This window comes from Gossypium hirsutum, chromosome D03, assembly GCF_007990345.1.
Source record: "Gossypium hirsutum isolate 1008001.06 chromosome D03, Gossypium_hirsutum_v2.1, whole genome shotgun sequence".
NCBI classification, from domain to species: Eukaryota; Viridiplantae; Streptophyta; class Magnoliopsida; order Malvales; family Malvaceae; genus Gossypium; species Gossypium hirsutum.
This window is the reverse complement of record NC_053439.1, coordinates 31,513,791-31,525,628: the sequence shown is the minus strand read 5'-3', so window position 1 is coordinate 31,525,628 and position 11,838 is coordinate 31,513,791. Positions and strand designations below refer to the sequence as shown.

The window sequence follows — 11,838 nt, the reverse complement described above, 5'->3', positions numbered from 1 at the left end:
AATATCTCATTAAAATCCCCACCCACTATCCATGGGTGCCTCGAATTTTTCCTTAATGACTTTAACAAGTTCCAAGTCATTTCCTTCAATTGAATATCAAGAGACCCATAAAAGCCTATAAATCTCCATTGCCTATCAACAGACTCATCTTCCACCTTCAAATCAATGTGATTTTTTGAAAAACTATTTAAACTAACTTTACTTCCTTCCAGCTATCCTAAACTCAATCTTCCTTTTGTACCCTCTACTGATACGTCAATCCTATTGTAGTAACCACATCTTTTCCTAACATGCTTCAATCTTCTGCTATCTAGTTTGGTCTCTATGAAGAAGACCATGTAGGGACGATTGGCTTTCAGAACATGCTGAAACCTCCTACAAGCCCGAAGACTCCCCAATCCTCGAACATTCCAACATAAGATTTTCATTGTTGTCGGTCAGTTGACCTTTTGACGGTTACCGATATTTTTGTTTGATTGACTGACCCTTAACCCCTCGAGCATTCCATTGGTTCTATCACATCCTCTAAATCTGGAGTCCCACTCTATCTCTTCTTACCTTTCACATCCGCTAATAGACTATCTTCTTCCTCTTGCATTCTCATTTTTTCCTTTGGATCTCCCACATACTAATCCTCCCCCCCCAACACCCCTTTTATTCGTCCTTCTAAATTAAAACCCATAATTCGATTCACATGTCTTCCCCCCTCAAATTTTTGATTCATCTGCTCACCTTCCCTTTTTTCCATCGTTTTGCTCCATTTTTCCATACTTGCTTCCTTTCGACCTATTACCAATGTCCTCCCTAAGTCATATGCTTGTGGGTAAATTAGATCTCCTTTCTTGCACCCGCAAAGATGTATCCCAACCTAATTCTAGATTCTGCCCTTTGCTTTTAACTCGTAATGGACAGAAACTATCCCCATGGCCCAATCGACCACATAAGAAACAAAACAAGGTTAACTTTTCATATTAGAATCTCACATAAAACTATTTTCCACTCAGTGTCATTAATTTCTTCCTCCTCTTTAATGGAACTCTCACTTCCACTAATACTCATATTCTCATATAACTCCGATATCCCTACCTTATCTTCCTCGCATCATATTCAATAAAAGACCCAATAAAATCACCAAATTGCTTAGTAACCATCTCTGAAATCATTCCTAGCAATAGATCATGAATTTGCACCCAGAAAAAAGAATAAGTCAATGGCACCTCCATTGAGTCCTCATCCTTCAATAGACTATGAAAAACCATCAGATGGTTATTAAAGGTCCATGGTGCCCCCTTTATCACTCTGTCAATGTCCACCTCATGATAGAATTTAAATAAAAATCTCTTCTCCCCCAGATTTAAGATAACTACACCACCTATTGGGTGCCAAATGTTAGCCAACATATTCTTCATGGTCTGAAAGTTTACCATTATTGCTGTCAAGAAACACCCCATTAGAAAAAAATTCCTGTTCCACATCCTCATCCACTGCCCAGATCTCCTCCTCCCCATCATGATTCTCAAATTCGCTAAATCGTATTCCATCACAATGTTTCGGCAAAAATCAGACTAAACGCTCTTATGTTCAATTAATTAGAGTTGTACGCTCCAAACACCCAAGATCCAATCCCTAATTAACCAGAAACAATAGTCTTAATTGCACCTGCAACCTTAACAGGCCAAATTAGAAAAGAACTACCATTGCGGCAAAGGAAAAACCTTGATTTTTTTTTATTTTGAAGGGTTTGAGGCTTGAACCCCTCTTTATTATTATATTATTTTTTTACTAATAGCATAATTCAACTTTTTAGATAACATAATTCATTAAAATATGTTTTAGATTTAGAGTTTAGACTTTATATCACTCATTTTTATTTTATTAATTTAATTTAAAAGTATAAATTTTAAAATTTAAAATTAATTATTCATATGATAAATTTTTTTAATTAAATTCACTAGTGTATTATTTTGGAATAAAATAAATACTTGGTAGTTATATAAAAAATATGCAGTAATTAATCTAAATTTAACTAAAAATTTTAAAAATACTAATAATTAAACTTGAATTGTTAAATTAGAAAAAAAATCCTAATTTTTTAAATAATAAAAAAATTTAAATTTTAAATATATGAATGCAGGGATTTTGATAATTTATTAACCCTCAACTTTTTAAAAGAATGTGATCCCATAATAGAGGAGAAAAACTCTGACGTGTGTTGGTTCTATCTTACAAAGGAAACTCCAGAATCTGTTCTTCACCCTCCCACGCGTCCCATATAGCCGTCTCTTCAAGCGCTCTCTCTCTCTCTCTCTATATATATATATATCTGCGTACAACCAATCAAAGTTCCCAAATCCAAGCCCTAACTCAGTGAAAATGTTGAGGATGGTGTCGAAGAAGCTGCTCGGGATTCCCTCCCCATCGCCTCCCCTACAGACTCTGCCACGTCTTTACCACCAGAATGTCATCGATCACTACAACAATCCTCGTAACGTCGGTTCCTTCGACAAGAACGACCCCAACGTTGGTACCGGCCTGGTCGGCGCTCCTGCTTGCGGTGATGTTATGAAGTTGCAAATCAAAATCGACGAGGATTCGGGCAAAATCGTTGATGCTTGCTTTAAAACCTTCGGTTGTGGCTCGGCCATTGCCTCTTCTTCTGTTGGTATGCCCCTTCGATTTTCCTTTTTTATGTATATACACTTCTGGTTATTCAGGTTTATGGGTATAGTTTGTTTCAATCCACAATCGGTGCTGTGATATTTTATTTATTTATTTATTGTTTTCTTCTATTAAGTTCAATTTCAAGTCCAAAAAAAGTAATCCTAATTTCAAATTCTCTGATTGTAAAGGGAATTTCACACGGATTAGTTTTTATTTCGATACTTTATTTTTGTTTCTCATCCAAAACAAAAGAAAAAGAGTCCTTTTATACAAAAGCAAATATTAATGTTTATCAATCAATATAATATTTATCTTTTTATGAAGAAAATGCATGATTTTTCTTTAATATGGAACCGACATGTTGAATTATTGTTGATTTTGGGAAGCAGAAAAAAGCTGCTATTATAAAAAAACAAACCAACGGAACAAATGTGTTTTGTCAGTAATGTTGAAACTTCTAATCTGTTTTTATTGATGTTATTCAATGTTTTGTACATATGAGTTTATTTCAAACGGCCTTCAATTTTTGTGGAGGACCTGGGTAGTAACTTGGAGCTTTTCATGTTGCAGCTACTGAATGGGTGAAAGGGAAAAGCATGGACGAAGTGCTTACTATTAAAAACACGTAAGTATTAGTCCCATATGTATTTATTTGATTCTTATCGTCTCCTGGGGTATTTTGCGGTATTCCTTTTTGGTATCTGACCTTGGAAACTAGTGGAATTTTTTGATTACTTGATTAAGTTATTTGCACACACTGTTCGTATTTTTCGCTTTTAATTTAAACATTGTAGAATGCTATGGATAGATCATCTTCTCTCCCCCATTCTTTTAACTTCCTTTCTTACAATTTTTTGGCCGCTTTCATTTAACCATATCTGCATTTGGTAAGGGAAGGTTTTAATTACTTATAATATGAATTTTTTGTTATGCTTGTTAACTAAGTTTACTTTAGTAATTCTAGGTCATTCTTTATTCTTCATGTGTATGCACAATGATATTAAGGCCTAGTGGTGGCAACGAATTAGTAGAAGTCGCACTTTCCGCTCATAAAGATTGACCTGAGTTTAAAGGCTTGTCTAGCTTTGTCTATTGAGCCTTTTTTCTAATTAATTTTCAGATCACGATTTTAGGTATCAACAGAATCAATATAATAAATACAGTTAGTCATGAGAAGAAATATTAGATGATGTTGTGATTTTTTCCTAGCAACATATGTAGGTATAAATTGTAATTATATGATTGTCTAAATAGGTAGCTTAAGAACATCCAACTTTAAGTTTTAAGGTGATTGCATAGAGTATGCATAAGCTAATGCATAGCTTTCATCTTTTAGTCAACTGGTTTGTACCCTTTATTTTTTAGTTGGGGAAGTGGGGATTTTAACTGGGCTCTTTTGTGTAGGGGGATCATGCACCAACCCTTTGAGTCTAATGCTCTGGTGCTGGTGTGTTCCCATCTAGTTTTGAGAGCAATGTATAAAATATATGTGAGTGGTAGTGGAGGAAATGAGGTGAGGAAATATAATATTTTGATGCCAAAGGATGCTGTTATGTTTTAACCGTATTTTGCATTTATTCTGTTCATCTTTGTGGTACCAATAGTTGGTCCTTTAACTAATTTTTCTTGCAATCAATCAAATTTACTCATGCTGGCAGGGAGATCGCGAAACATCTATCACTTCCCCCAGTTAAGCTGCACTGCAGTATGCTTGCTGAAGATGCAATTAAGGCAGCTGTGAAAGATGCTGAAGCTAAACGTGGCAAAATGAATGGTAATTCCAAGGCTGCTGATGCCTGATGTATGTGGATATGCTAAGGAAAGAACTCTGGAAACTTTGATTATCATCTAATCGTATGTAAAGTTAGAAGATAGCATGCACCCGGGGGGGGGGTGAAAAGAGTATACTACTTGTCCAAAAGATGTGTTTGGTCAATGATAAAACTTATAACTACTGAATAAAGCATTGGTTGAGTCCAGACGCGATCATTATAGCAATATTAAGCTTATTGTTGCAAGTTCTAATCCTCTTAGCTTGCTTGGACCTGCTTTGATGTTATGCAATTTGTAAGCAATTTGGGATCCCATTTGTATGTGGAGCTCTTAGCTTGCTTGGACCTGCTTTGATGTTATGCAATTGGTAAGCAATTTGGGATCCCATTTGTATGTGGAGTTGGCTGTTATTGTGTAGTGAATGCCCTGGATCGTGGTTTTGCTTTCTTATCGTTGGATCCAAGGTAGAGGCGAAGATAACAATCAAATCCACCATCTCTACTGACGTCTGGATTGGAAAAAAATTGTTTCCAAGGTTTTTAATTAATGACTTCTTTATTCACCTGTTCTGAGATTAGCATTTATTAAGTGATTAATATTAAAATTAAAGATTAACTTAATTTGATATATTAACTTTCATTTGGTGTAATTATACACATTTAAAAAAGTTGAATGTATTACTTTTCTTTTTATATTAGTTAAGGATAATAATTTGTCTATAATATTTAAATGTAAAATAGTGTTATATCAATAAATTTTTTAGTGATTATCACTAAGTAGTTGAAAAAAGTGGAAGTGGAGTTGTTCCCTAAGTATTTGAACAAAGTTTAAATCTTAGAGTTAATATTGTTGGAAGGGCTTTACATTAATATTATCACGGTCCGACTAGGATAATAGTTAAACTGTAACTGATTGAGGACACTAGTGATTTATACAAAAAAAAAATTGTTTTAGTGATTTGTGAAAGTTCGATCAAATATATATTTCATATATAAAATTGCTCAAAATAATAGTTCATGTATAACATTATACATTAATTAAATGTATAGTTTTAAAATTGATCTATAAATTTTAAAAAAGTGTTTTTTAAATGAATGGATAATTTTAACTAAATGACAGTATTTTAGTGGTAGTTATTTATTATATATTTATCTCTATAATTTATAAGTGGAAGGGATCTACTTACACGTACGTAAAGTTAACGATCCAATCATTGAATTTATCAATAGAAGTATACTTATCATGCATGTAATTTCTCAAACTAATTCGATAACTCTATCTATTTATAACATTGTATAAATATATAGCTATACTTATCATACGTTGTAAATTTTAAATTTACTTCAGATTTTACATGCATGATCTAAATGAATGTAATATGAAATATAACGGTTGGATCATTAAAATATTAATCTACAAAATAATATACGAAAATGTGTAATTTAGTTTTACACCGATGTAAGTGGATCAATATATGGGGAGGGATCCACTTAGACCATTGTAAAATTAAAGTAGTTTTAGACCCACCCTTAACTTTTTTATACAATTAATATTTTAACAATCTAGCAGTCACATTTTATACTTCATTCAAATAGATCATGCATATCAAGTTTGGCATAAATTAAAAAATTATAACTATTTGTTTTGTGTAAAAAGAAACTTTCAATCGTTAAATATATATTAATATATACAATATTTTAGACCGATTTGATAGAAACATTGGATCGATTAAAAATTTTACATGTATGAAAAATAAAAATATATTTATAAATTTAACGGTTAGATTGTTAAAATATTAATAATATAAAAAGTTATGAAATGATATAAAACCACTTAAATTTTGAACTGGTGTAAGTATATACCTCTATTTTTTATTATTTATTATATTACTAAATTGATATTAGAAAAATAATATTAATTAAAAAATTAATTTGAATTTTTAGAGAAGAAAATTAATTTAATTTGATGAAGTCATGGTAATATTAAAATAAATTTTGTAACCATCTTTAATTTATACTTACTATTTTAGAATTTTAAGCACTATAAACAAATGTATTAGAATGACGCACTTATACATTTTTATTTAAGTAGCATCTCAAAAAATCATAAAATATAATAAATACTTATTGTTATTTGATAGATTTTGCTTCTATTATATAAAAAGTTTTGATTTTCTGTAACACTCCATTATCCAACTCTATCATTGGGTCTGAGTTAAGAGATATCACATTTGTTGACAGAACAACTACGGTCAAACTATATTTGATATATACTATTAATGATTAATTTCAACCAATACAATCATATAATACGATATAAAGTCATTTTTGAGTTTTATATGAGTTTACGAAAACTCTAAAGTTAACTCGAGGTCGAATTAGGACCAATTGTAAAGTTTTCAAAATAACGAATTGAAGTCATGATGTCGAGGGTTCCTCATCGCGACACAACATACTAAGTAGGTCTAGTCGTGGCCTCGAATACATGTCAACGCAATGTGAATCCTAGGTTGCTCCTCGTTGTGACATTGGGGATATGTCGTCACAACGTGACATATTGTTTCCATCAAAATCAACTTGGTACAAGTTTGGGAGACCTGTAATAATACTTTACATTTCAATTACAACCAAAACAACAATATGCCAATCACATTCAAGCTAAAATATGCCAAAATGATAGTTTAAAACAACATCGAGCAATCAAGTTTTAAATTCAACCTTTTTTGATACAAAACCGACTTAAACACTAGGTACATGCCATATACTAATAAAAGAGAACTTTACAAACTTTTCTAAGTTGGGGGTCGCTTGCTGTACGTTGGGTCAACTGCTCGAACTATCTAGAATCTACTAGCGGAGTGTAATACCCAACTGATGAAATGACCAACCTTTCAGGATTTCAACTATAAGCATATGCAAAATAATTTAATAACCATACCACAGTTCCATAGTGTATTACCGTGAAATCACAATATATATGTAAACAAGCTTATGATAATATTAAACTTTTTATAGAAAACGGTAAATTTAGCTTATGCGTCTAATTACAATTTTAACTAAATTTAAAGAGTTCTTATCCATATTCAAAACAGAAGTTTAAGGCTACAAGTTGCCTCGATATCTACACATGTTACAAAATGAAGGGTGACATGCTCATACAAGACTTTGAAGATTCTAGCTTAGTTCGCTTTTCCTACGAACAACAATTTATAATACTTTAAATAAGAGAGAGAAACATGGTAAGTTCATAAGGAACTTAATGAGTTCTGTAATAAAGTTACTTCCATTTTTATTTCAAAAATTAAGAATTTGTCACTGATTTCTCTTAGGTAAAACTTGTGCATTCATATTTCACAGCTTATGCTTGCCTTGAACAACATAGAGGTGCAGTACATAGTACATGAGAAATTCTCTAGTGATAGATCATGAAGCATGTTGTTGTTGGAAAAAATTTGATTTGAAAACGTTTTTCTTGCACAGCGGAAAATTAAAATTTTGAAAAATGACCTGATTTGTGATATTTATAGCAATAAACCTTAACTGAATTCATACTTGTGTTTTCGGATAAGCGAATTTGTCACATCCCAAAAACTGGGTTAGTAGAAATTGAGTTAATGAACCGAGAGAGTGGTCACCCGAATTTTATTTAGTTATTTATTTATTTTAGATGATCGATTGATATTAATAAATATCAAGTATAGTGGTTGAGTAGTGGTGGAGCTGTCCATGATGACTTCAGTTTGAATCCCTTCCCTTACATTATTTTCTATGTGGTGCAATTTTACCTCAAACCTTAGCAAATGTCACACTATGTTTTTAAAATAAATGTGGTAGGAATTAAAACAAGGAAGTGAAGTGGTCAAGTGGTTAAGTGCTTCTAAGCTATCCTAGAAGTCCTAAGTACAAGTCCCATTGTTCTCATCTTTTTATTTAATTTTTTAACACAATTTTCATGAGTATAATGTGCTTGCCGTCTACCCCATTGTTACCATGTTTAGGAGGATTCCTTTCCCTCTTTATGAGTCAAACTTATCATATGTTGAGGTAACATGATCCCTTTTTCACTACATGTCTCCCTTCATTGCCAAAACTTCATATTTTTGCCTTTTGTTGTGGTTCATTAAACTTAGTCACAGTTGACCAAGCTTCCACCACCCGTTGCCATCCCTACCTCCCTATTACTCCCATTCTTTCACTTTTTCATTTCTTTTCTCATCAATTTTCTCTCCTTTCACAAAATAACCACCACTCTTTTCTTTTAGTATTTGCTTTTCCTCCTCCACAACCGACCATAGCACCACCATAGTCATACCTTTTAGTCACCTTAGCACCACCCTTTCCCTCCTTTTTCTTTTTCCACCACCGCCGATCACTATTGTGACCACTACTGCGAGCCACCGCGAATCTTTATGGGTAAACCTAAGAACTCATAAGATAAATATTCCCTACATCGATCAGAACGAAGTGCCTTTATGGGTAAAACTAGTTGTTTATCCACTTCCGCACAAAACTCTTTGAATTTATCAAAGGTTTCACTCTTGCAGTGCATCAAGTATACATACCCATATCTGGAACAGTCAACAATAAAGGTTACATAATAATCATAACCACCTCTTGCACTAACACAAATAGGGTAACATACGTTAGTGTGTACAAGTTTTAGGGGTTTTTCGGCCCTCGTTCCTTTTGTATTAAAAGATTTCTTAGTCATCTTACCTTCCAAGTAATATTCATATTGTGGAAGATCAACTTCTTTAAGCAAACTTAAGATGTCATGTTTCACAAGTCTAGTGATTCTTTCTTGGTTAATATGATCAAGTCTCAAATGCCAAAGGTACGCCTCATTAGAGTGAGAAGTTTTAAGTCTTTAATCCGATGTTTTTAGTCTCAAACAGTGTGTAAATCTTTGGTTTGAAAAAAATAGAGATTATTTGACATCCATCCATTACAGATAATATTTTGATTTCTAAATATTACAATTTCATTATTAAAAGTCACGGTCAAGTCGTCTTTATATAACCACGCAAAGGAAATTATGTTTCTTTTGAAACTTGGACATATAAAACATCTTTAAAATAATCTTCCTAAGATTATCAAAATAAAGATGTACATCTCCCACTACTTAAGTTGCCACACTTTTCCAGTTCCCAGTTCGCAACGATAAGCTCTTATCTCTAAGATCTTTCGTCTCCTTGAACCCTTGTAGAGAAATACAAACATGATTAGTGGCTCCCGAATCAATGACCCAGTATTCTATTGAATATTCAACTAAGCAAGCTTTTATCATCACGAGTTCCATACCTTTACCTTTGGTAGCTAGGTATTCCTTCCACATTTTACAATTTTCCTTAAAGTGCCTTTTCTTACTACAGAAGAAGCATTTAGACTTAGATAAGTATTTAGGCTTTCTGGTTCTCTTCCTTTCAACTTTTGATGGCCCAGAGACTTTAAACTTTCCTTTCTTAGTGTGATTTTCCTTCCCTTTTGAGGAAGAAGTGACGACTATATTCGCTTTTGCTCTTTGGACTGGCTGACCGTCGTTCAACATCAACTCATAGGATTGTAATTCCTTCATGAGTTGTGTAAGTGCCAAATTGTTGTTGCTAAGGTTATAAGCGGCCCTAAAACCAACAAAATCCATTGACAAACTTTTGAACACCGTCTTAATTTGAGTGTTCTAGTCTAGATTGGCCTCATCTCTGCAACCTCGACAAAGTATCCCGTAAGAGTGGTCATATGGTCTTTGACCAGAGTGTTAGGATTTTGTTGGGCATTCATCAAGCTAGTTATGGCAAACGATCGAGCCAAGATAGCTTGGCCTTCAAACATGTCTTCTAGCTTATCTAGAATTGCTTTAGCAGTCTTACAACTCTCCAATTGCTTATATAGAGTACTGGTCATGCTTGCCCGCATATAGCAACGACCTATCTCATCAGACTTTTTCCAACGTTTTCTAGCCTCAGCTTGAGTGGTTGGTAGGCATTGATTATCAAGAACTGTTTTAAGTTTCTCATTGCTCAGGACAGTTATCAGGTTCCTTTTCCATTTCTTATAGCTATTTTCGTTCAGTTTGTTTTTAGTGAGCATGTTCAATAAAGGAGTTGGTGCCATTTTCAAACTGAAAATAAAACATTCATATTTTAATATCTTTGTATTAAGCAAATGTTTGAAAAACATTTTGCAACATTACAATATGCATTAAGATGATGCATGTGCCTTACATTAAACCTTGAAAATATTTGTAAGTCATTACAATGATAATTCCCACACCTATTGAATCAAGCCACCGTAGGATGATCATGATCAACTAGTAAGAACATGAATTTTCATCCAATTAGTATATGAACCTAATTCTTTTACGCATTCGCACGTACTAATAATTGTGTAATGTTTGGTCATCATTTTAACTAAAGTAGAGCTCTATGGGGAGTTACTTAACTAGAAGATCTTTAGTGTAGAACCATCAACTCAACACTTATCGCATCATGCACCATAAATGAGTCATCTTGGGAAAATATCATCGAGTAGCATTTTGTGACTAGTTGTCCTCTTTAAATACATAATTTCTTAATGTATCGCATGATAATTCCTACCATAGAGGCCAGTCCAACTATCATATGATCATAAAAAAAATTCTGTTTACTTTCAAGAAGTCTCCTTAGTGAAATCCACACGACAATGTCTACTTTGGGATAGGTCCATTTCATGCCATCACAAGAGACCATTGAAGAAGGCCATAGGTCTTGTTTAGGGACCTTCTCCCACTCAATGTTTTAAAAACATGCAAGGTTTTTAATTTTCAGTTTCAATCATGTATCATCAATATATACATGACAAGTACATGTGACATTCTTTCCTAAACTATATGGCATGCTTATCTCATGTAATCATGACATACTATGAAAATTTTATAATATTCACATTCCTTCATTCACAAGAGCCAATCAAACAATTTTGATTCTCCACAATTTTTCATTTAGGGAAAAATTGAAGAAGTAAATGTGACCTGAGCACCAGGTAGGTTCCTAGGAAAGGGAGGTGAGTCGTATTTGACCACTTAAAAACTAAGTCTTCCTTTTCTAGATCCAATCCTAGGCATGCACCTTCTCATTACCACACTTCTCAGAGTAATTGAATAACCTAAAGAAGTGAATGGAACAATACATGTATTTTCTCATTTTCACACTTCTTATCTTTGATAGATCAACTGTGGATCATCTCATACATATATATATCACAATTAAATCATAAATTATTATTAAAAAATATTGTAACACCTTTTACCCGAGACCATTGTCGGAGTCGAGCACGAGGCGTTACCTGGCTTAACTTACTAATTCAGAGCATAAAAATTTGCTTTTAAAATTAATTTGCTTACGTTCAATGAATATGTCCCTAAAAAGGA

The 11,838-nt window shown here is 33.1% G+C and overlaps 2 protein-coding genes across 2 annotated transcripts; one reads left to right on the top strand and one right to left on the bottom strand.

Moving 5' to 3' along the window:
• The first annotated feature begins 2,146 nt into the window (after positions 1-2,146).
• On the top strand, positions 2,147-4,640 carry LOC107949510 (iron-sulfur cluster assembly protein 1). Its single transcript, XM_016884173.2, has 3 exons — positions 2,147-2,662; positions 3,232-3,286; positions 4,320-4,640. The coding sequence occupies exons 1-3, from the start codon at positions 2,374-2,376 to the stop codon at positions 4,459-4,461; spliced, it is 486 nt and encodes a 161-aa protein (XP_016739662.1). The 5' UTR covers positions 2,147-2,373; the 3' UTR covers positions 4,462-4,640.
• A 5,475-nt stretch (positions 4,641-10,115) lies between these two features.
• LOC107949477 (uncharacterized) lies at positions 10,116-10,544 on the bottom strand. Its single transcript, XM_016884130.1, has one exon. It carries the CDS (start codon positions 10,542-10,544, stop codon positions 10,116-10,118), a length of 429 nt encoding a protein of 142 aa, XP_016739619.1.
• Positions 10,545-11,838: the final 1,294 nt, after the last annotated feature.